Source organism: Lepidochelys kempii, chromosome 3 (genome assembly GCF_965140285.1).
Source record: "Lepidochelys kempii isolate rLepKem1 chromosome 3, rLepKem1.hap1, whole genome shotgun sequence".
Taxonomy (NCBI): Eukaryota; Metazoa; Chordata; order Testudines; family Cheloniidae; genus Lepidochelys; species Lepidochelys kempii.
Window position 1 is genome coordinate 135,293,941 of NC_136382.1, and position 25,433 is coordinate 135,319,373.

The window sequence follows — 25,433 nt, forward strand, 5'->3', positions numbered from 1 at the left end:
TATATCATCTTTGAGGGCTATCTTGCCCCATTGGCTCACAATTGGGGCAAAAGCACCATGGACCACTGAGTACTGAAGATCATCCATCTCAAATACTCCATAAAGTTTCTTTTTTTCCCCCACATCAGACCCCTTCCTTCTGGACATCTCCCCTTCCCATCAATGCACTCTTCAACAAAATACAGATGCTCTTCTTGCAAAGGGCACCATAAAGCATGTGACAACTCCCTACATGGGGAGAGGTTTCTACTCCCTGTAATTCCTCATTCCAAAGAAGGGTGCAGAGCTCTGCCCCATTCTTGACCTTTGGCTAATAAACACCTTTATCAGAAAATCCAAATTCCACATCGTGACTATGTCGACTATTATCCCATTCTTCCCCTATGGGGCTTGGTTCGCGGCTCTCGACGTGAAGGATGCCTACTTCCATATTGACATTCACCCGGTCCACCAGAAGTTTCTCTGCATCGGGATGGGACACCACCACTACCAATTCTGAGTCGTCCCTTTCAGCATAGTGATGGCTCTGCAAGATTTCAGTAAGGTCTTCGCTGTCATGGTAGAACAAATGTGCCGCCTCAGCTACTTGGTGTACCCAGACCTGGACAATTGACTCCTTGTTGTGCTATCCCAACAAGAACTCATCTCCACCATTCTCATCCATCATCCTCCTGATCTCTAGAGGTATCTGCATCAATGAGAAGTTGGTGCTCATACCTACACAGATGATCAACTTTATGGGGCATTGTTCAACTCCATTGTGGCATAGGCCTTCCTTCCAGTGTATCGCTTCGGAATGCTGATGGCCATAATTGCAGACCTATGCCACAACCCACGTACCACGGTCCACCATTGTCTCTCCCTCCTTGGATATATGGCAGCCTGTACCTCTGTGACCCTGCTGCATGTCTACGCATGTGGTGCCTCCAACTGTGGCTCCTCTCCACCTACAGACCCCATATGGACCATTTGGAGGCCAGAGTTGTCCCCCAGACGATTCTTGCCTCCCTGACCTGGGGGACCAACCCTGCCAAAATCATGGTTATTAGCCCCTTCACCACCCCAACCCACAGGCCACCATCACAACAGGGGAGCCCACCTACACCATCACACAGCTGAGGGTGTCTGGCTGCCACAAGAGGCCAGAATGCATATAAATGTGTTAGAACTGAGGGCAGTCCCTCTTGCATTCCAGACGTTTCTTCCTTTCATTTGGTCCCACCATGTTCAACTACTCTTCAGCGTTGTAGTGGTGATATACATCAATAAGCAGGGCAGTGCCAAGTCTCCCTCCCTCTGTTCCGAGCCCATCCACCTTTGGAAATGGTGCATCAAACACCATGTGTAGAGCCCTGCCAAATTCACAGCCATGAAAAATGCATCATGAACCGTGAAATCTGGTCTTTTGTGTGCTTTTACCCTATACTATACAGATTTCATGGAGGAGACCAAGGTTTCTCAAATTGGGGGTCCTGACCCAAAAGGGAGTTGCAGGTTGGTCGCAAAGTTATTTTAGAGGGTTGCAATATTGCCACCCTTCCTCCTGCGCTGCCTTCAGAGCTGGGTTGCCGGAGAGTGGTAGCTGTTGGCTGGGCGCCCAGCTCTGAAGGCAGCACCCCACCAGCAGCAGCACAGAAGTAAGGGTGGCAACACCATCCCATGCCATCCTTACTTCTGCACTGCTGCTGGCAGCGGCTCTGCCTTCAGAGCTGGGATTCCGGCTAGCAACCGCTGCTCTCTGGCAGCTCTGACGACAGCGCCGCCGCCAGCAGCAGCACAGAAGGGTTGCAGTATGCAAATCCCCCTACAATAACTTTGTGACCTCCCTCCTTCCCCCCGTACAACTCCCTTTTGGGTCAGGACCCCTACAATTACAACACCGTGAAATTTCAGATTTAAGTATCTGAAATCATTAAATTTACAATTTTTAAATTCCTAAGCCTGTAAAATTGACCAAATTGGACCGTGAATTTGGTAGGGCCCTAACCATGTGACACTACAAGCCATGTACCACCCAGGCACCCAAAATTCCCTAGCTGATGCCTCAGCAGGATACTCTTCCTCAACCATGAGTGGGAATTGCACAGTGCCATACTCCAATACCTCTTCTACAAATGGGACACCCCGTTCTGGGATCTCTTCATCACTCATGAGAACTGCAAGTTGCCTCTTTATTGTTCCAGGGGAACCATATGGGAGGACTTGCAGGACAAAGCTCTTTTCCCCTGGACGGGCGACCTCCACTATCCTTTTCTCCCCATTCAACGCCCGCAAGTGCTTTGCAAGTTTTGCTGGGACTGAGCTACCGTAAAACTTATAGTCCTGTTCTGGCCCCGTCAGTTTTGGTTCATGGACCTCCTCAGACTCTCCACCCGTACACGACTCCACCTTTGATCTCCTCACGCAAGATCAGAGCCAAGTATGGCATCCCAATCTGGGCCCTCTTCACTTCACAGCCTGGTACCTCTGTGTTTATGAACCACACCAACATTTCAGGAAAGGTTTCCTCAATACTCAATACTACATGGATTACTACACATTAATATAGCGTCCTTTATGTGGGACTCAAATGGAATCATACTGCCACCAATACTCTGGCTCACACCCCCGTGGGACTCATTTTATCAGCCCTCACAAAGCCACCCTTCAAGCCAATGGCAACATGCTCCCTGTCCCATCTCTCCATTAAAGTAATATCCTTAGTCGCCATTACCTCGTCTAGGTGAGTCAGCGAACTGGCGGCCATGATGGTTGACCCCCCCTTGCAACGTTTGCAGTTCTCAGTCAAACCATCAAAACTGGGACTTTGATTTCAGGTGGGTCGAGGAGATGGCCATGGCAAAGGCTGTGGGTCTCTGTTGCTGGGACTGGTGTTGCTTGCATGGGGCTTTCTGTTGCCCCTCGTAGTAGGCCAGGTAGGATGTATACTGGTGGGAAAGGAACTGCTGTTGCTGGTGCCTGCATTGTGGAGCTGGGGTGTAGATCACCAGAGACTGTAAAGTGGCGCTGGAGTCCTTCAAAGAGTGAAGGGACTTGTCTGTCTTCACATAAAACAAACTGTCTTTGTCAAAGAGAAGGTCCTTGATAATAGTTTGGATCTCCTAAGGAAAGCCAGATGACTGGATCCATGAGTCCCGGCGCATGAGGACAGCAGTTGCAAGGGAGCAAGAGGACATGTTGGCTGCATCAACCGCCACTTGGAGGCCCACCTTGGTGACCAGGAACCCTTCGTCCACCAGCGCCTGAAACTGCTGCTGCTGGTCTGGTGGCAGTTCATCTGGAACTCTGCTAGCCACACATAGTTATTAAAATCGTATCTGGCTAGCAGAGACTGGTAGTTTGCAATCCTAAATTACAGTGCTGCTGAGGAATAAACCTTTCTCCCAATAGGTCAAATCGCTTAGCCGGCTGGTCTGGAGACGGTCAACTTTTGTGCGTGCTGGGGCACCCATTCCTCTGCTGCATGTACAACAAGAGAGGTAGGTGACAAAAGAGGAAGTCCACCCCCCTTAGCTGGGATACAATACCTCCACTCTGCCTGCTCTGGTGTGGGGGCATATGAGGCAGAGTATGCCACACTGCCTGTGATGGATGGAGGACTAAGAGCGCGAAGGAACAGTGATTCCAACTCTGGGTACGTGGTATGAGGCAACTGGAGAGGCATCGACCGGCACTATCATACCCTCAGCTGTGAACATAAGCCACCGCATGACACACGTGCACGTCAGCAGACATTGTTAAGAAAACCCTCCGGCTCCAGAGCCATGTCATGCATGCTCACCCCCATGTTTGGAATGCACATAGGAACCAAACACTCAAAGAAGAACTGCTGTGTGATGGTTTTTTCAGAAATTTTTGGACAGGTCATTCAAAAGAAAACAAAAAGACTTTTGCACACTTACACATCAGGAAGTTGGAATAGCCTGTTCAACATGAAGTACTGGGCTATAACCTCACAAGACCCGTTATTAAAATTAGTGGGGTTAAAGTATCAGCCTAAAATTGTATCTTTCGGCACTTTTAAATTGGGAAAAGGGCCAGCTTGGGGAGAAACTGCCTGAGCTCTACAGCTGACCTCAAATCTACTTCTAGTGTCAAGGAGGAGAGTTAGGAGACTCCTGTAGTAAGGAGAGCTCAAGAGGGATTGTCTGAAGTACAACCCAGCTCTGGGAGGAGGGCTGCGACCTCCAGAACAGGAGGAGAAACTGACTTTTACATGGAGCCAGAGTGGGTGTGAACTGGAGAGGCTAAACAAGTGAGTTATGTCTGTATAACGAGTTAATAGATCGAACCATGTGAAGGGGTATATGTTGGAACTGTGAATAAATCAGATTCTGCAAACAGTTTGAACTAACCTGCTCTGGGTAATTGCTGAAAAAGACCCAAGAGGTGCTGAGTGCAATGTACCTACAGGGCCACAACAGCCAAAAGAGGATATGCTAGAGAGACATGCCCCCATGACACATGCACACAAAAATACAATGCATAGACAAAATGGGTAAGTCTCTATATATGATGCTACACAAATGTAGTTGGTATAAATTGATCTTTTTGTGCTTACACTAACAGTGCAAAATTTAAACTGGTGTTCACACCAACTGTGCAAGGAAGACGACGCATTTCCCCCCCCCTCAAATAATTTACTTTACACAAAATTAAATTTGACTGTATGAGTTAACTTTAATGTATAGTGCTTTATTTGGTCCAAAGCCAATCAATATGACTGTCAGCCAACCACACTAACCTACATCTTCCTGTGATATTTTAAATCCCTCTCCTACAATTTTACTTTCATTCATCACAAAGCCCTCAAAATATACCTCTTCTGACAAATAAAAAACTAGAGACAAGGTGGGTGAGGTAATATCTTTTACTGGACCAACTACTGTTGGTGAGAGAGACACGTTTTGGAGCTTACACAGAGCTCTTCTTCAAGTCCTTCACCCACCCTGTCTCTCTAATATCCTGGGACCAACACGGCTACAACATTAAATAAAAAATTATGCTACTTTTCAAAGTACTCAAAGAATAAACTGCAAAGGGCAGAAGAAAAACACTACATCTGTTAACCTGTTACCTCCTATATGTGAAACACAGCTGCTGACTTACTTTCTTACATATTCTTGTCATGTCTCTGTGCTTGACTACACTACCACTTAAGTCGATCTACGTTATGTCGCTCAGGGGTGTGAAAAAACCACCCCACTGAGCAACATAAGTTACATTGACTTAAAGCAGTGTCCACACTGTACTATGTCGGGGGGAGATGCTCTCCTGTTGGCATAGCCCATCTTCACCAGATGCACTACAACAGCGCAGCTGCATCGGTGCAGCTGTGCCAATGTAGGGTGGTAGTGCAGACTAGCCCTAAAATAGCAGCAAGTACCAGATACTTCAGAGGAAGGTGCAAGAAACCCCTCCAGAGGGCTGTTATGGAATAAACTATCCACAAAGAAAGCTTCTTCCCAATTCTGATTAGTTAGAGCTTGGCTTATATGACCTAAAGCATGAGGTCTTATATCTGTTTCAAAAATCTTCTTTGGTTTTTTAATCCTTACGATAAAAAGTCAGTATTCTTGTTATCCATATAAATGTTCAATTTTAAAAAAAAATCATGCTAAGCTCTTGGCCTCAATCTTGAGGGGGTAAGTTCCATGGACTAATTGTTCTGTGTGTGGAAAAGCACCTTTCAGTACCTTGTTGCCTTTCAGTTTAATTGACTATCCATGAGAAATCCCCTCACAAAAAAGAATGTTGGGCCAGATTGTTTCAATTGTACTTTATATATGTGGCATGTCTCCACATAAGGTATCCTTAAAGGACTTTTTTCTGTCAAATGATTCAATTTCTAGGAAGATAAGAAATGCCATATTGAAGAAAAATAGTCCATTTGGCCTTCAATAATTACAAAATGAATAATTCAATTCACACAACAGAGGAAGGTACCTAATTATGCAATACTACATTGAGGTAGCTGGGGGACATTTCTTCCTGACACTAGTGGTGTTAAATTTATGTCCTGAAGTTGCCAGCCTTTCGCCATTTTATTCTTGGCGACATTAACTATGAGGGAATTCTAATTTAAGCAGAAGGATGAGTTTCCAAAGCCCTGGAAAGTTCTCTTTGAAACAGACAACATAAGAGTGATGCTCCACATACTCAATAAGAACACTAAGACACCAATTTTTCATTATCTTCTTTGGCCCAGAGATTGTCCACCTCTCAATCAGCACACAAAGACCCAACACATACATCAATCCTTGCCCATAGAGAAGGGGTGGGGAGATGTCAGCTACCTCGGCTGCTTTGTCTCCCTGTCTTCAGATCTGTGTAGACTACTTAATATGGTCAGGATACAAGAGTAGCCAGGGAATAGCACTGGAGAGGAATTAGTAAGCTGCAGATATCACATTTAGCTTCCCCTCTACACAAATTAAAATGGAAGTGAAAAGCTCAAAAGTTAATATCACCTGATTCTGTATTAACTTTTGCACAGAGCCCCATTGTGTTGCTGAACCCAGTTTAGAAGGGATTACAGGAAGGAGGTCAGCAGGGAAACCCTGTTTCAAAAGGAATGAGTGATGAGACATTGGGAGGTGGAGTTCAGGACCTCTAGAAAGACACTCCTGGCCTCCAGGAGATATCCTAAAATCTGGAAGCTGGGACTGAAATCCTGCCTTCCCCACAATGGAGCAGTCTGGTGGAAACTGTGCAAGGAGAAACTCATGGAGCTTCTTATCCTCTAGGCAAGCCTTCTCCTCATGTAGAGGAACCAATCTGGTCCCAAGTTAAACAGATACAAATTATTATTTGAGAATAGTTTTATAACTTTATTATTTCATTTACATTGTTATTTGGTTAACATCAGTATTAGAAAGATGTCCCACACTTTTAAAAGACCTTGCCAGGTGACATTTTAAAGACACTGAGCCAAATTTAGTTCTGAAGTAAGTGGCATAACTCTCTTCACTGCACTTTTCTTATTGTCTGGGTAGATTTCCAATTAAAAATGTATAATTTTATATTTTAACTATGCAAATTATTTTACCCTACATAATATATTTTTTGTATAATCAATTATTTACTATCCCCTTTCTACATGGTGAAATGTGTCAATGATGCAATATTTACACAATGGTTTCTCCAATTTCCTATGGGCCAAATCCAGTGCAGTGGCCACATCTATATTCCAGACCGTATAGCGAATGAAATCTCCATAAAACACAGTTCTAGAGCATTTCTGCACACCTTGTTCCCACCTGCAGCACAACCACACAAGTTTTATCATCTTTTGGGCTGTCCTCACCCTCAGATGAGGAAGGGGCAGGATGTGTGTTCAAAACACAATGGTTTTAGGATTTTCCAACTTTTGAATAGCGCTCAGACACACGACAATGTATATGCATTTCTTGTCAAGGATGTAAGTTGTTAGCTATGCTAAGCCTAATTAAGAACTGTCCATTCCATTTTGACCTCAGGGCAGACATACGAAGGTAATACATGGAACAAAGCTTTTTGCGTTTAAATATGAAAACCTTTCTATCCATTGTTTTATGGAGAACACATACAGCCATGCATGCAGGGAGGAATGTTCTGCTTCCTTGTTTCATCCACTGACTAGCTGGGCCCCGGCACCAATATTACTTCATTTTAATTCACTTGCAAACACCTTCTCTTGAGGAGAACTGGATAGGAGTAACTTCTGATCCTGTCAAAATCATCCCTTACTCAACCAAAGACTGCTATTGAGAGATGCAAGATACTCCCTTCCCATAACACTATCTCCAAAACACTCCCAAGAGCAAGAGGTGGGAACCAGAAATCCATCCCATACAGGTAGCAGAGCTGAACAAACACTAGGCCACTAGGATGGCCACCTTATTTTTTCATCAAATAGACTTAAGTTACTTACACTTTGTATGTTTCCCCTTGCTCACTGGGTTTTAAATATTTAGTCTCTGAACCTCGAAAGACTCATACAAATGTTTCACTTTAACAATGTGAGTAGCCCCACTAACTTCATTATTATTATTATAAACTTCAGGATTATTCATGATGCATGAAGTTAAGCACATGCTTATGTCTTTGCAGGATCAGGGTCTCACAATATCGTTTGATGTTGAAGTTCAAACATACTTTTAATTAAAAAATCAGTGACATCAGGTTCCTTAACTTACAAAAACCCTTCTTACCCTGATTTTTCTTTTTCTTCAGCCTCCATGTTTGTGTTAAGAATTTCCATTTCTTTAATATTCTCTTCCTCTTTATCTCCCAGATTGGCTTCATCTTCTGTTTTGGTTGAACTGAATTCCTTTTCCTGGTCAGACTGAGTATATACAGATTCTTGCAAGTTTTTTTTGTTTTCCTAAGAAAATATAAAAATGCAGTTAACCTACAATAGAAATCAACATGACAAACATTTGAAAAAAGGCAGACAAAACACACTTAACCAACTGGCAGAAATAATTCAAATAATTTAGGATTGTTACCATTCCCAGTATATACTGCTTTATTAAATGAGGTTTAACTTTTGCAGAAGGATTGCTTGAGTCAGAGCCACAGAATCTACCATTAATGTTTTAAATAGAAGAAACATTTAAAGTGAAGCTGCCAGAACAAATCTGCACCCAAATTTCTTTAAAAAAACCAAGCTTTAAAAACACTTTAGAAATTCTAGTTTCAATTATATTTCTTTCAATTCCAATGGAAACAACCTCTGAACAAAAAACAAACATTATTTTTTTTCTATGTGACTCAAAATTGTTTCATTGTGCCAAATTCATGAGAATCCAAAAGCAAAGCTGACTAGAAACTAAACTAAAAGTAAAACCAACTAGTCAATTTTCATTCTCCAAGCTGAACAGCACTAAAAAAAATTAACAGCATTCAAATGAAAAATAAAAATATTTTACATGTAGTCATCTTAATAATCTTAGGTCCTAGTGTTTTTATGAAATGCAATTTTTAAACTGAAAGCTTCTCTTTGATGGTTTCCTTTTAAAGATTTTACACTAAATGCAGTGGGTCTTAAAAACAGATATCAAGTAGTGCTCCTGCCACCCTTTTCAGGTGTCTTTGGTGGGGTGGTGTGTGAGTATCTTAAGGCCCTGACTTACAAATGACTTCACTCAGACAAATCTTTACGTCTACATAGAATCCCAACAACCTCAATGGTGCTTTCTAAAGGCTTAAACGTGTGCCTGAAGATCCCTCTGAAGTGCATAGGTCCTAGTCCTGCAATGCATTGCCCTGGGGCAGACCCCCTGAATTCTTGTGGAACTTTACTGATTTTGGGTTGGGGATGGGAATAGAAGGTGTCCATGCAGACGCAATGCATTGTAGGATTGAGACCTAAATCTAAAGCCAGGTTCAAAACAGAAACCCTACTATTACAGCTGCTGAGAGGATACAGCCCCTTTCAGGCCAAAGTAGGCCACACATTTTGGTATGATTTGACTGTAAGGTTCCCCAACAGCTGTGAGGTTGCAGCTGTTCTGTAGGAGGTCATGGACGTTTTGCCTCCAAGACCCTCTGTAGCAGCCAGCATACATTCAGAGATGGATCTGGCCCACAGTATGTTGTACTTATCCTCCTTTAGCTATGCAGCTGCTGTCAGCCACCAAACCCTATTTTCAAGCTGTGATATGATCAGTATTAATAATAAGGAAAGAACTATGCATTATCAAGACAACGTGCTGAACTGTTTAGGTGTTTGTTTGCTTTTTTAACTCAACCAAGGTGATTTCAGCCCTACTTAATACACTACCTCCTACTCCCCCGACAAACACTACCTCAATTTAGCAACTGGGCTTAACATAAACAAAGTATTTTACCAGAAAGGTGGGTTTATCATTTTCTTTACATTCATTATCATTCTCAGCTGGTTTTGTTTCTTCCTGTTGTATGATCACGTCTTCCTCCTCCTTATGCTCTTCTTTAACAACTTTTATTTCTTTTACATCCTGGTCAGGTTCTTCGAGCATTTTCAATTCTTTTTCTTTTTCACACTCTTTGCAGGGCTTATTTGTCATTTTCTCTGGCAATGCCATTTGAAATTCGATATTAGCCGATGTGCAGTACTCTTCAAAACCATAAAGATATCTGAAGGAAGAAAAATTACATTCCATGACATCATGCTAACATTAATTTACATATCTATTAACCTAGTGAGCTCTTTATACCTTTGTTAAAAAAGGTACATGTATTTCATAGGATACAATAAATAGGTTATATTAAAACTGTCTAATAAAATTTGTTTGTGAAAATCTGGTATCAGTTTGACCATTTTTCTTTTTTTTTTGTTTCTACTTCTTACTATACTTAAACAAATGCAAATGATACCTCTTAATCAACCAGTATTACGGAAATACCAAAAATTCAGAAAACATTTAAGAACACAAACAGGAATAAAAATATTCTACCAATTCAGGAAAGGAAAAGTCCGAAGGTAAGGCAGTGTCCAGTTTGCTCAGCCCAGCAATATGGAAACTCAATAAGTGCTTCTCAGCTTGAATGAATTATCAAACCAATTTGAAAATTATGCTTATCATTACAACTGGCATTTTCTGAGCCTCCTAGAAAGAAGCCTACTTGATTCTGATTATTAGTTATGACATAGGCCACATGTGATGGCACGTTATAAAAACTGACAGAAACAAGCAATACAAGTGATAGTGGTTTGCCTTGAAACAAATACACTCCAAACTTCAAAACTGATAATACTCCCTGGTTTCAGTGAATTTGGGGTACGTCACCCTGTAACACAAAGTGACTTTTTACTGCAATACTGCATTAAGCATTTATTATTTTGCTGCGGACATATCCCTCTATCTTCCTTTCTCAAATGCTATTATATCTGCATCAGAAAGAAGATCATTCAAACGAATCATATCATTAGCAATGACTAGCTTAATACTACGGAATTTGAACTGACTTCTTAAAGTTCTTGGAGAATACTAATGGTAACACCATACTTAAATATTTACCAAAGATTATTTCACTGTGCTGAGATTCCTTGTTCCAGAAACCTTACCCCAGTAACGTATAAATATCATTACAAACAAGTCAAATGCTTGGCTTTTTCTTTTATACATTTATTTGTATGTTGTACTTATCCTCCTTTATCCTCTTCTCATTCTTGCACCTTTTTACCATTTTATTCTATATCTTTATCTTTACACTACAGAGCTCCTCCAGAACATCTAAAGAAAATCCACAATATTTTAAGCACTGGACTAACATAAGGCTAATACCTACCAAAAGTAGGGTCTTACCATTACAATAAATATTAAAAATAAACCAAAACTTGTTAAATCCACCATCTTTTACCTTTTACTCATTTATCTAGGAATATCAGTATCAAAAAGATACATATGTGAAAGGTTCTCTCATGATACCACATAGCTATCCCCAAACACTTCAATTCTACTGACCACTTCATAACAGAGCGAGAGATCATTTCACAAACCACCTCCCACCCTCCTACCATCCCAGTCCCCTACTACTGATTCCCCATTACTTCATTCTGTGGACATCATCAAGGGCTTTGTGGACCAACATTTGACAACAGCAGTATAGAATGTATAATAATGCAAGTTTTTCCACTCCTCTGATTTACCTTCCTATATGTTTTACCCTTCTGTTTTTTGTTTTTGTTTTGTTTTTTCCCAATACAGTAAAAGCTGTGTTATCCAGAACTTTGCCAACCAGAAAGCTCTAGAAACTGGCATTTCAGGGTGCCAGATCTGGGCGGCGCTCACCTCAGGTGGCTCCCTACAAGTGGCGACGTGTCCCTGCTGCTCCGAGGCAGAGGAACAGCCAGGGGGCTCTGTGCGCTGTCTCTGCCCCAAACGCTGGCTCCGCAGCTCCCACTGGAGATCCAATGGGAGCTGCGGAGTTGGCACCTGCGGGCACAGACCGCATGCAGAGCCGTCTAGCCGAGCCTCCGCCTAGGAGCAGCAGAGACATGTTGCCGCTTGCGGGGAGCCACCCGAGGTGAGCGACGCCCAGATCCTGCACCCAGAAACCCCCAACCCCCTGCTCCGAGCCCCCTCCTGCACCCAAACTCCCTCCCAGAGCCTGCACTCCCTCCCTCCCCATGCCCCAACCCCCAGCCCTGAACCCCCTCCCACAACCAAACTCCCTCCCTCCATTGGTAAGTATAATGCTCAGTTAACTGGAATTTTTGACTAACCAACACCCCCCATTCCCCCAACATGCCGAATAACAAAGCTTTTACTGTACTTTTTTTTAAAAAAGAGCAAAAATGCATCAAAATATATACATGTTTTAAGATATTGTGGCAAACGAACCCCCATCCAAAACCCACAGATTTAAGTTCCTCTGGCACTGGAGAAGTTTTTATATATATTATTATTTTTTATTATTTGTATTATCATAGTGCCTAGGAGCCCCAGTCCTGGACCAGGACTCCATTGTGTTAGGTACTATACACACAGAACAAAAAGACAGTCCCAGCCCCACAGAGCTTACAATCTAAGTGTAAAACAAGAGACACCAGATGGATACAAATAGACCAAAGAGGGAGTACAAGGAAATCATGAGACAGATTGGTCAGCGTGGTAGGAAGCAGTCTCAGAACACCAGTGGCCCAGCTATTGTCAAGTTTTTCATAGGCTTAATGGCAGAGGAGAATTTTAAGGGGAGAAGAATAGTGAATTAGTTTTGCAGATGTGTACAGGAATCTTCTCTCAAGCATGAGAGGCAGAATGGGAGAATGCACAAAGGCGCTGGTTTGAAAAATTTCACAAGTGGGTAAAGGAGGCTGATATCATGGGTCAATAAGAGGTTAAGAGTTGACCTTTTGATGCTAAATCAGAGATGACAGATAGGGTGCGGAGAGGTCGTGAAGGACCCTGAAAGTAAAGACAAGTAGCTTATGTTTGACACAACAGAGAAGAAGAACATACATAACAGAAGAGATACAATCCTAAGTGTAGCATGAGGTAAACAACAACTTAGGCCTTGTCTACACTACGAAGTTTTGTCGGCAAAAGCTGCCTTTTGTAAAACTCTGCTATTTTGCTGACAAAATAAAACCACCTCAACGAGAGGCACAAAGGTTTTTGCGGCAAAGTTAAAATGACAAAGCATCAGCGTACATACTGCTGTTTGTTTTGTTGACATAACTGGTTTCCACCAGTATCCCACAATGTCTATTGTGACGGCTCTGTTCACTGTTTTAATCTCTGCTGCCCTGCAGGCATGCACCCCCTCCCCTGTCAAAGCTCCAGGAAGTATCTGACAGCTGAGCCTGCTGCTCTGCTCTGGGATTGGGAACTAACCATTAAGGTGGAATGCTCCTGTTCTGCCCTGCACTAGGAATACAGCAGCTGGCAGACTGCTGTTGCGGGGAGCTGGGAGCAGGACTGCTGTGCTGCTTTGACATTCCTCAGCATAGAGAACTCACAGAGCTTCTCAGGATGCTGCTCCCAGCAGCTGAGGAGGCTGTGGGAGAACTTGGAGGGAATCACAGAACCATAGGCAGGCAGGCAGAGTGGGCTGCTTTGGGAGAGACTGCTGTGCCGAGCAGAGCCGGGGGCTGACTTGGAGGGGGTGTCCCCCTCCCCCTGCCTCAGGATAGGTCGGTCAGCCTGCTGTCTCCCCAACCCCAGACACACCAACCTCCTCTGCCTCCTTCCCACCCCAAACTTCAGTTGAAAAGCAACTGGCAAACTAGCAGGATGCCCCTGGAATGATAGGATAGAGAAACTGCAGCCTGTGACACTGTACCGGCCCCATGAGGCATTGCAAACCCTTCCCAAAGCACCCTGCAGCCAGTTGCATAGTGGGATAAATACCCACAGTGCACTGCTCTCTCTGTCAGTGCAAGAGCTGTTAGTGTGGATGCGCTCTGCCAACACAAAGAGCTAGTGTGGACATGCAACTGTGGTTTTAATTAAAATGCTTTAATTAAAAGTGCATAACTTTGTAGTGTAAACAAGGCCGTAGTCCCGACTCAGTGCAGGGGATTGGACTAGATGTCCTATCAAGGTCCCTGCCCGTCCTATATTTCTGAGTCTTAAAATTCCAAAATAATTAATAATACACAATTTACAGTAACTATTTTTCATAAAAGAGGTGTTTCCACTGGAATCTATACATAAACACCCCACAATGGTATCACCATTCATATTTCATTCGTTTTACACGTGCTGTATCACTTACTTTTTGTAAGCACATTTAACATTATATCCTGCAGCTGAGTTCAACACAGGTATTCCAAGATCCTGATACACCTGCTTCCACACTGCTCCACTTTCAATCTGTTACACACAGCAAAATACAATTGTGCACATTAATCTAGTACAAAACACAAGACTGACTTAAGTCTATTATCTTTGCAATAATAGATGAATGCTAACAATTTTAAAAAAATGTCTTCAGATCCACAAAAGAATCTAGTCAACAAAAAAAATCACTGTTCTGCTGCACAGAATTATTATAAAAAGAAAAGGAGTACCTGTGGCACCTTAAAGACTAACCAATTTATTTGAGCATAAGCTTTCGTGAGCTACAGCTCACTTCATCGGATGCATGAAGTGGAAAATACAGTGGGGAGATTTAATCTCCTCACTGTATTTTCCACTTCATGCATCCGATGAAGTGAGCTGTAGCTCACGAAAGCTTATGCTCAAATAAATTGATTAGTCTCTAAGGTGCCACAAGTACTCCTTTTCTTTTTGAGAATACAGACTAACATGGCTGCTACTCTGAAACCTAGAATTACTATAATCAGTTTAGAACTTCTGTCATTTTGCATTTCAGTAAGCCACAGTCTTAAACTGCAGGAGTCAGCCAAGTGGGTTATAGCAAAAACTTACTTTGATAGTAACCTTATTTACCCAATCCAGAGTTTTAATTTAGAATAAAGAAGGCAGTTCAAACTGTTTGTGGCAATTTTTAAAGTCCTGAATGGTGCTATACCCAGGTTCCCCAGAAACTGCCTCTATCAGCTCTTCCACTGCCTTTTTACACTCTTAATATGCTCAAGTTTTGTAACCTGTTTAGTATGCTCAGTTCCAACAGTCCTCAAAAGGCACTGTAACACATCTTGTCCTCTAAGTATGTGACCTTTTCTTAGCATCAGAAGATGACACTGCATTTTACTGCATAAATATACATGACCAATTTGTAAGTTAATTTATAAGAAGATGTCAAAAGTAGGAATAGTGCCTACTTCCCCAGGAATTCCAAGTAAGTGATCCAATTGCTGCTTCAAGTTCAGTTCAGCTAATTCCAGGCAGCACAGTCTTCTATATATGATCCACAATGGGGAGGAGTTAAGGATGCCATAGAACCCTTAACTCAGATTGCTTGCATTTGAGGTCTTGTGCAGTGATTTAGAAGTCTACTATTTGCTCAGTGTCTAAAACAAAGGCTCTCTCAGACCGGTATTCATTGAATCCTCAGAGAAAAAGGAAGTATTCTGACTGACTACATTATTATACAGCAATAATTAGATCTACCGCATGTATCACAAAGAAATTAGATTATATAATTTGTTTGAATGTTTGTTTTTTTAATAATGCTGCTGGGTGTATTATGTTGTAGGATTTACTGTTCACCTAGAGTTTTTGTATAGGAGTCTTATTTACTATGACTTAAATCTAATCTATCATATTTTTTCCTCAGACTTTATGCACCTAAAATACTTTCCATCTTAACTTTAATACTTACATTATCAAATCCTCCAAGCTTGTGTACAAGTCTGAATAATTTAAAGAGATTCAAATTTCTGTATCCAAGTACAGGTCGTTTATTAATAGGAGTCCCTGTGGAAGAATACAATTATTAAAATATTTTGAAGTGTGTCTTTTTACTGAGCACAAGACCAGAAATTTATACCTATACTATTTCACGTTACTAAATATATTACTGCAAGCTCTTTGACTCTGACCATATCATGTCCGTAGTACAGTATTTATTTATTTTTCTATTTATACAATAAGTATGGCCCTACCAAATTCACGGCCCATTTTGGTCAATTTCACGGTCATAGGATTTTAAAAATCACAAATTTCATGATTTCAGCTATTTAAATCTGAAATTTCACGGTGTTGTAATTGTAGGGGTCCTGACCCAAAAAGGAGTTGTGGAGGGGTTGCAAGGTTACTGTGGGGGGCGGGGGTGTTGCGGTACTGCTACCCTTACTTCTGCGCTGCTGCTGACAGCGGCTTTGCCTTCAGCGGTGGGCAGCTAGAAAGCAGCAGCTGCAAGCTGGGAGTCCAGCTCTGAAGGCAGAGCCGCCACCAGCAGCAGCGCAGAAGTAAGGATGGCGTGGTATGGTATTGCCACTCTTACTTTTGCGCTGCTGCCCTCAGAGCTGGGCTCTCAGTCAGCAGCCACCACTGTCCGGCTGCCCAGCTTTGAAAGCAGCAGCGCAGAAGTAAGAGTGGCAATACCATATCACGCCCATCCTTACTTCTGCGCTGCTGCTGGTGGCGGCTCTGCCTTCAGAGCTAGGCTCCCGGCCTGCAGCCACTGCTCTCTGGCAGCCCAGCTCTGAAGTCAGTGCAGAAGTAAGGGTGGCTACACCGTAACCCCCCTAAAATAACCTTGTGACCCCGCATGAAACTCCCTTTTGGGGCAGGACCCCCAATTTGAGAAACACTGGTCTCCCCCCGTGAAATCTGTATAGTATAGGGTAAAAGCACACAAAAGACCAGATTTCACAGGGAGGACCAGATTTAACAGTCCGTGAAGCGTTTTTCATGGCCGTGAATTTGATAGGCTCTTAACAATAAGATAATAAATATCATAATCAAACTCTACAGCTTTATTTAAAAGCTCACTTTTATCTCAATCCACTAAAGATATTACAATTCATATGTGTGTGTGTGTAGGTGAAACAGAGGCCTCCGAACACAAGTCTTACCACACAATTAAGAGAGAAACTATTTGCTTTCTGAAAGCATATTTATTTGTAATCTCTACCTATATATCTGTTAAGGATTTGACATATTAAAGGGATATGTTTTTAAAGGCATTTCAGTTTCCCTTATCAGTAACACAAACATTCAGGTGGTATTACAAGGCACAAGCTAAAACCAGAATGAATTAAACCATTCAAATGATATTTGTCATTCTAAAATGCATTTATTGAGGCATCTTATTAAAATTATGAAATGGAATGTATGCAGTAATAGAATTAAGAACAAAACTAGGCATTAAATGCACAGCTATCTACAACACAGGAATATAGTGTGTGATATACAGGGGTATATGGAGCATATCCACTTATTTTGCAAAGCAGGGATATGTCTGCATTTTAGCATTCGTGAATGCTGAGAAGACAAAGAGGGTCAAGTGACAGACTACAATCTCCCAGATCACAGGAAGAAAAGATGGATATGGCCACACTCATTCCCAAAAATGAATTGCAAAGCAATAGTGGGTCATAGCTCAAAGCTTCAATATACATTGCATAACTGAAGATAAAACACCCACCTCTGTCTTCCATAAATTTGTATAACTGTTGTAGAAAATTCTCCCTTTCCTCTGGAAAAGGCTCTATTTCTTCCTAATATAAGTAATACAAGAAAAGAAAATTTATCACTTGTCTTGTTAAGCACTTCTAACTAGCAGACTTTAATATGGAAAACTATTGTTGCAAATGAAGTTTACATTACAAAGTTTGATTTACTGTAGAATTTAATGACACTGACAGCATGCTATACAGAGGGCATATGGTCTCTGATTGTTAAGCCATCTGGAAGCAGGAAAGGCTATTTCCAGCTAATAAAAACTATAAAACATATGGTTTGATCTTCATGGATTTTCAATAGATCATCATCAAAATGTCATAAGAATTCTTATAAATCAACACAAGCTCTCAACTGTGTTGAATTAGGCAGAAAACAGAGTCTGGTAGACACGAGTATTGCTCCTCAAAAGACTACACACAATTTTGAGATTCATTTGTCCTATAATTAGATGTGGTTATTCTTTAATGCCTGGATGGATTAAGTCACTTTTAAAGATGAAGTGGAAGGTAAAATTGTCCCTGCACTTTTTTCTTCAGTGGTTCCACAAGCCACTAGTAACACGCTGAGGTCAATGACATTACTCCTCTGGCAATGTGCATGCAGAGTACATAGTATACACAGAATTAATTAGAAACGAACAAATGCAGAATAGGTACATCAAAAATGTTTGTGGCTATTAAATTTATTACAGTAATAAACCCCTACATAGAATAACTATCAGCAGAGATCAATGGCAAGACACTGTGGCTCAGTCCAACAGCTCCTCCCAAGCTAGTTAGGAAATCCCCAGAAGTACCATGTGCCTCAACGGATATTAATTAATATTTCCCATATGAGTATCATCTTACTTCTAGTGTAATCAGAACTTCTATGAATTTTAATCACTAAGTTTAAGATATTTCAAAGAGGCACGCAGACTAAGAGTTAGTTTCAATTCTTTGTATTCCTTTTAATTCTGACCCATAGCAGACTTTCTGTGAGTATAACTGATATATCATTTCTGTAAATAAAGAAAAATTACTTTGTCACCATATCAGCTTCATCTTTCCCATTCTACTTCTTACCCTAAGCATTATGACTTCACCAATCCAGAAGCAAGGAGACAAAAGTATTATTCATCAAGATTTGTGTAGACGCACCGGAGCTCAGCTGAGAAACTTACAAAATTTGAATACAATTACTAAGAATATGATATAGATAAAAAAGATAACTCCTCACTTAATAGCCTCAACAGGTGGAGGGATGAAAGTAGGACTGACAAAGGCTACAATTAACAGAATTACCAGTAAGAAGTTTTCTCTTGTTGTACGTGTCCTCTCCCTCATCCTATAACAAATACACTAATTGGATACACAGTGGAAGTCAAGAGGAAAACATACTTCTGATGTGTTGGCATATTCTCCATTTAACATTAATTAATAACAAAAACTTGCATAAAAGAGGGCCATATAGTAATTTAGCAGATCGTATGGGTGAAGGGTCAGCCCAAGTTGCTGACAGCAGCTAAAGATTCTTAATCTTTAGTATAAAGTGAGGGAAAAGAAATTCCCATACCAAACTACTAATGTGATCACTGACATAGCTAAAAGAAAAGGAGGACCTGTGGCACCTTAGAGACTAACAAATTTATTTGAGCATAAGCTTTCATGAGCTACTGCTCACTTCATCGGATGCATCCGCTGAAGTGATCTGTAGCTCACAAAAGCTTATGCTCAAATAAATTTGTTAGTCTCTAAGGTGCCACAGGTCCTCCTTTTCTTATTGCAGATACAGACTAACAGGGCTGCTACTCTGGAACCTGACATAGCTAAAGATCTTTCTTGACATCAAGGTGAAATAAGGGAGGTTGTGCTGGGTCTGACTGAAATAAATACCTTCTCTCGCATGTGAAAAGAAGAAACAAAATAACAGCCAGGGATATTTTGCAAAATGAGAAGTAGGACTGTATTCTATTTAGACCAAAAGTCTCATATATTGTGGAAATTCAGGAGATTTCCTTCCCTGAAGTACTCTGGGTCAGAAGAGAAGGAAAAAAAGTTAGATTTGGCAAGTGGCTCACAACCAAGAAAATGCTTGTCACAAGAGAGTGACGACATAGAACCGTAAGAGGTCAGGGAGGAAAGCACTGACCAGATGTTCCCAGGAAATTTAACTAGGGTTTCAAGAAGTATCATGTATACAATTTCCTTCAAGCACTAAGAGAGCCAAAAAGCAGAGGTGCTGTAGATACTGAGCAGAGTGCTGCAGATACTGCTACCATCCGTTGTGGACCCTATGGTATCTTACATTGCAATTTGACACTGCCAGCTGACTCAGGCTTACGGGGCTTGGGCTAAACGGCTGTTTAACTGCAGTGTTAAACTGCAGACATTTAAGTTTGGGCTTCTGTCTGAGTTCTGGGATCTTCCCACTTCGTGGGGTCTTAGAGCTCCAGCCTGTGACCAAACATCTACACCGCAATTAAACAGCTCCTTAGTCCGAGCCCCATGAGCTCCAGTCAGTTAGCACGGCCCAGCTGCGGGTGTCTAGCTGCAGTGTAGACACACCCTAAGATACTATTTTTGAAGCACAAAGCAGATACTTGTAACACCAAGTACCAAAACTGCAAGTAGATATCCCTTGTTGTAATTAAATTCCCCACTAGATTCTAGAACAATGTGCTAATGGGACAGAATTAAGATTTGATATGCCAAGATCTACAGAAGAGCGTTTGTACATTCTCAGAGTGTGCAGACTCAATGGATTTCACAGGGGGACTGAAGTGAGACACTGTAGCAAGGCGAGTTAATGATCCCTGCTATTCTGAGAATCTCATGAAGAACCAGACTGACTGTACTTTGATGCCAAGGCATCTTGGGAGATTGTTAGATGCAGACCTATAACCTTCAATATTCTGCTATCTCAGCCTATTGCTACATTAGATAATCTCATCGGTGTTCACTCTGGGAATACCAGTGTACCTGTCAGCATTATGAAGGTTAAAGGAGTTAGCAAAGTAGCTCGTTTCTAACTTGAGGAAGCAAGCAGCTCCCTGCTAACACTCATACTATAAATATTTTATTATAACTCAAAGTGGATCCTGGTCCACACCTCCATATTTGGCTGAAGCTAGATTTAGTCCTCCTATTCCCATCATACTAGTAAAGGAGAAGAGACTGGGAGGCAGAGGCCCATTTGGAGGGGGACACAGGACGGAAAGCAGCTTTAAAAAAAAAAATCTAATCTCTCAGATTTCTATGGCACCTATCACCATGGTATCTAAGTGTGAAATGAAGATGATGGAAATGAAAAAACTGTTCCTACCCATGCCTTGAACGGCACAGTTAGAGAGGCCATGTAAGTAGTAATAAGGGAACCAATGAAATTCTTCATGGCCCAGGATGAGCTAGAGCAATCTGGAGGGGAAAGATTGTCTAGTTCCAAGAGTGCTCTCTCACATATTTTGTTGGAGGAGAAAGGCCATGCAGGGAACCCACAGAGCATAACAACTGAAATGGAAAGAGGAGACAGGAGAAAAACAGGGCAGGATCATATTGCTCCCACTCAAAAAAAGAAAGTGAAACTCTAGCCGTTACTTTGCAAACCTCCAGCCCAGTAGATGCCAGAGACACTAGAGAAGCAATTTCAGAACTACCATAGCAAATCCCATTAGATTTGAAGGTGTCCAGAGCCAGGCTTGTTCACCAAGGCATTTAGGGAGCTTGCATGGGGAAGGAACAGCAACTCATGCTACACAAGCGAAGACAAGGCTGGCAGAAGGAGCTGTAGCTACCTCCCAAAGGCAAAGGCTCTAAAGGCCAAACCCTTAAAAACAGTAGTACTTAAGAGCTCAGATTCTCCTCACTCATGGCCTCCCAAGTGGACCTTCCAGGAGAAGTGAGCATAAGTAGGTGAGAATAAAAGACAGAGAAAGATATTGTTGCAGTTGGCAAACCCTGAAAGGACCATAGAAGGGCACCATATGAGGAGTAAGTGAGTCTGGAGAGGTGGCAGAATTCCAACCTCACACACCTGCAGCCTCCTGAAAAGCCCCAACCAGGGAAGATGGGTTGAGACACAGAGTACAGTAGTCGTTTAGGACCCAGACAGTTCAACCTTGTGTCTAATGCTCCAAAGGGTTGGGAGCACTAGGCTGCTGCATTGCAGTCAGCATTGCAGGGATGAATAACTTAGTCAAGAGAAACAGCCCCCACTCCCTGGCTAAAGGAGGGGTCCTCTGGACAGAGCCAGAATCTGAGCACCAGGAGAAAGTACAGAGGAAATAACAGAATCAAACCCCCTCCACACACACAGCCTCAGAGCCAGCTGTGAAGCAGAGTTCTTTCCTCTGACTTTCATCTTTTCTCGTCTTCTTTATTTCTGGACTGGAGACTGAGGGCGGGGGAAAGAACAGCTAATTAGAAGATAGGCACAGGACTGCACTCCATACTTCCAAAACAAAGGAGACAGAGGTAGAAGAGGAGTGGGTGGGCTGGCGCCTTGCCTGAAAGTTCTTCTGCTTCTTTTTGTCAGGGTAGGCAGAGAGAGATAACGTCTAGTGAACCAATTCTAGCATAGGAGAGGAAAGAGGAGAGATACAACAACTTAGACATTTTTTGTAATTATTTGAAAGATTAAAAAAGTATTAGGACAAATTCATCCCTCATGTTTCACCACCACAAACTAGCGGAAGCCAGGGCTGATAGCAGAAAGTCCACCTGAAGGTTGAGAAATGGTACAAGCTACCTGCAACTTCCTCTCCACAAGGAGGCCTGGAGCAAGAAGGCCTAGCCCAGCAGTGCTAGGGATGTGCCAGCCCGGCCAACTAGGAGACATGCTGTTCAGTTTATCTCCCAAGGAGTTTCTGCCAGTGAGACTCCCATACTGGCCTGTATACGCTGCTTCCCCAGCAGAACCCCTATGCAAATGGTGGTGGAATGTGAATTTCCTTAGCGTTTAAAACCTCCTTTAGAACAGCTGCCTCCAAAGGCGTGGGGTGGAGGGCAACTGAAAACTAATCATTAAGATAAAAACAGATATGTGTTTAAAGACAATTTTCAACTACCTTAAATATTACATTTCCTTTGCAGTGTCAGGTAAGAACATAAGACCAGCCATACTGGATCAGACCAAAGGTCCATCTAGCCCAGGATCCTGTCTTCCGGAAGTGGCCAATGCGAGGTGCCCCAGAGGGAATGAACAGAACAGGTAATCATCAAGTGATCCATCCTGTCGCCCATTCCCAGCTTCTGACAAACAGAGGCTAGGAATACCATCCCTACCCATCCTGGCTAATAGCCATTGATGGACCTCTCCTCCATGAACTTATCTAGTTCTTTTTGAGCCCTGTTATAGTCTTGGCCTCCACAACATCCTCTGGCAAGGAGTTCCACAGGTTGTCTGTGCGTTGTGTGAAAAAATACATCCTTTTGTTTGTTTTAAACCTGCTGCCTATTAATTTCATTTGGTGAACCCTAGGTCTTGTGTTATGAGAAGGAGTAATTAACACTTACTTATTTACTTTCTCCACATCAGTCATAATTTTATAGACCTCCATCATATCCCCCTCCTTAGTCGTCTCTTTTCCAAGCTGAAAAGTCCCAGTCTTATTAATCGCTCCACATATGAAAGCTATTCCCTACCCATTTTTGTTGCAATAAATATAGGTACAATAAATATGTATTTTTAACCACAGCTAGGAGACATTCAGTCTCTACAATTAGCTTGTAAGCATGCTGTAGTCATGAACATGTATTAGTCAGGGGCATGTTCTGTTCTTTTTTCGAGTAACTGTAAGATGCACTTGGCAGCACATGTCTCTCACTCCCATCTCACCCCTTGCCCCACCCTGCCCTATCCCAACAACATAGCTCTTGGCCCTTACATATTACTGCTTCAGGTGCAGTAAGGGCTATATCTGATCCTAAGCTCAATCTTTGGATTTGGTCTTTCAGCTATCTTTAGCTCCTACTGATTCAGTCCTTTGACTGCATGTGTGAAGAGGTAGCTTCCTGAGTCCATTCATGGTTATTAATTTGGTTTCCACAGAGAGGTTTTACAAATAAGAATTTCATCTAAGAAAGACATGTGTATTAAAGATACAAGGAGCAAGAAAATCTGTGCTCTTGAGTTCTAAGCAGAGTGCCAATATACAGCTGATGAAAACAGACAGTTTGCAATGTTATACTTGCCTCTTCTTCACTGCTATTATCCTCCTTTTCTTTTTCATCTTCTTCCTCTTCTTCAGCTTCACTGCTGGAGCTCTCCTCTTTCAACTCAGTCTTCCAGTTACTGGGAACAGTTCTGCTTTTACGGAATTCAAGGGCTTGGTCAAAGGCTGCAAGAAGACCAGCATTTATTAGCATTAGAAGAAGGATCCATTTGCTCCAAAAAGAAAAGAAAAGAAAAGAAAAGAAAAGAAAAGAAAAGAAAAGAAAAGAAAAGAAAAGAAAGATTAGGGGAAGGCAAGGGAAGAGTGAGAATCCAAATCATAGGACTTTAGCAGTGTTGTTCCGCAGCCACTCCTTATCTGCATCCTTATGCAGAGGTGCTCAGCCATGCATACCCAGTAGTCTCTACATCAGGCACTCCAAGCTATTTACAGTTGTTACTATTTATGCTGAAGTGATGCCTAAAGGCACCAACCCCCTCTGTTAGGCCATGTACAAACACATAATTAAGAGGCATCCCTGTCCTAAAGAATTTAGGGTCCAAATTAATGAAAAGATGCAACTTGTGGATAAATAAAAGGGTAGGAATGGGAAATAAAGAGGACTGAAGTAACAACAATATAAGCATTTATTTTGCAAAGATTAGTTGAGCACACAATGTAGCTTGCCGAAGAGCCCACCTCTTCAGCATGCAGAATGTGTGGAGGCAACCCTTTCAAGGCTATCCTGATGAGTGCACCATGGTGCAAACAACTTTATGAAGGTGCAACACAGGGAGGCCGGATTTCAGACAAAATCCATGAAGTTGGTTTCCACTACATTACTACTCCTTTTGTTTGTTGTTCCAGCATATATAATCAATGCATTACAGTTTTTATGCTTTTAAAGATTGTGCTTGATGACTTTTAGAAATGAAAAATTTCTATAAGTCTGTAGACAACGTCATAGGGAAGCCATATTTCTGTAATTTTACAGAATGCAAAAGCATGCTTTCTTACATATTTGGTGCAATATATACCACTAGCTAGTTGTAATTAATCAAGAAAAAAATGCTCTTTTTGTATTTAAAGGCTATTCTTACCTTGTTTTAACAAAGCATCAGGCTTTGGTGAAGTTTCACTAATTTCTTGAACATCTTTTCTTGGTACAGAAGCACTAAAGAATTTAAAAGAGTGTTGACAAGGCAACAATTATTTAAAGTATACTTCTTAAAAATCACATATTTTTAAAAGCCAGCATTTATCAAACTGGGGATCCTGACCCAAAGGGGGGGTCGCAAGGCTAAGGTCGTGAGATCAAGGATTACCATACATCAGATTTTCCCGGACCTGACCTTTTTTTTTGGTCCTCCGATCTCTGTCCGCGTAGGTTTTTGAAATACAAACAAATGTCCGTGATTTTTCCTGGCTCATCCTGTTTCCTTGCCTTCAGAACTGGGTGGTCAGACAGCGGCGGCTGCTGGCTGGGGCGCCTACCGCTGGAGACAGTGCCATCACTCTGCAGCAGTGCAGAAGTAAGCGTGGAATAGTATGGTATTGCCATCCTAACTTCTGCACTACTGCTGGCGGGAGCACTGTCTTCAGATGTGGGCAGCTGGAGAGCTGTGGCTGCCCAGCTCTGAAGGCACAGCCACTGCCAGCAGCAGCGCAGAAGTAAAGGTGGCATGGTATGGTTACTTAGCTCTGTAGGGATGTGCACTGATGCCATGAAAGCTATGTCCAGAAACAAGGTGGCGGGTGGGGGGGTAAGGTCATCACTGCCTGAAATATTTTCAAAG

At 42.1% G+C, this 25,433-nt stretch overlaps 1 protein-coding gene across 4 annotated transcripts in view; it reads right to left on the reverse strand.

The window, feature by feature from the left end:
• ARID4B (AT-rich interaction domain 4B) overlaps positions 1-25,433 on the reverse strand; it is a 139,914-nt gene that overhangs the window by 37,848 nt on the left and 76,633 nt on the right. For all 4 annotated transcript variants that reach the window (XM_073338149.2, XM_073338148.2, XM_073338147.2 and 1 more), the window contains exons 10-16: positions 24,738-24,811; positions 23,678-23,823; positions 17,470-17,542; positions 15,700-15,794; positions 14,188-14,285; positions 9,834-10,101; positions 8,193-8,365 (exon numbers count right to left, since the gene is read on the reverse strand). In XM_073338149.2, the coding sequence (XP_073194250.1) occupies positions 8,193-8,365; positions 9,834-10,101; positions 14,188-14,285; positions 15,700-15,794; positions 17,470-17,542; positions 23,678-23,823; positions 24,738-24,811 (927 nt within the window). The remainder of the gene's footprint in view (positions 1-8,192; positions 8,366-9,833; positions 10,102-14,187; positions 14,286-15,699; positions 15,795-17,469; positions 17,543-23,677; positions 23,824-24,737; positions 24,812-25,433) is intronic.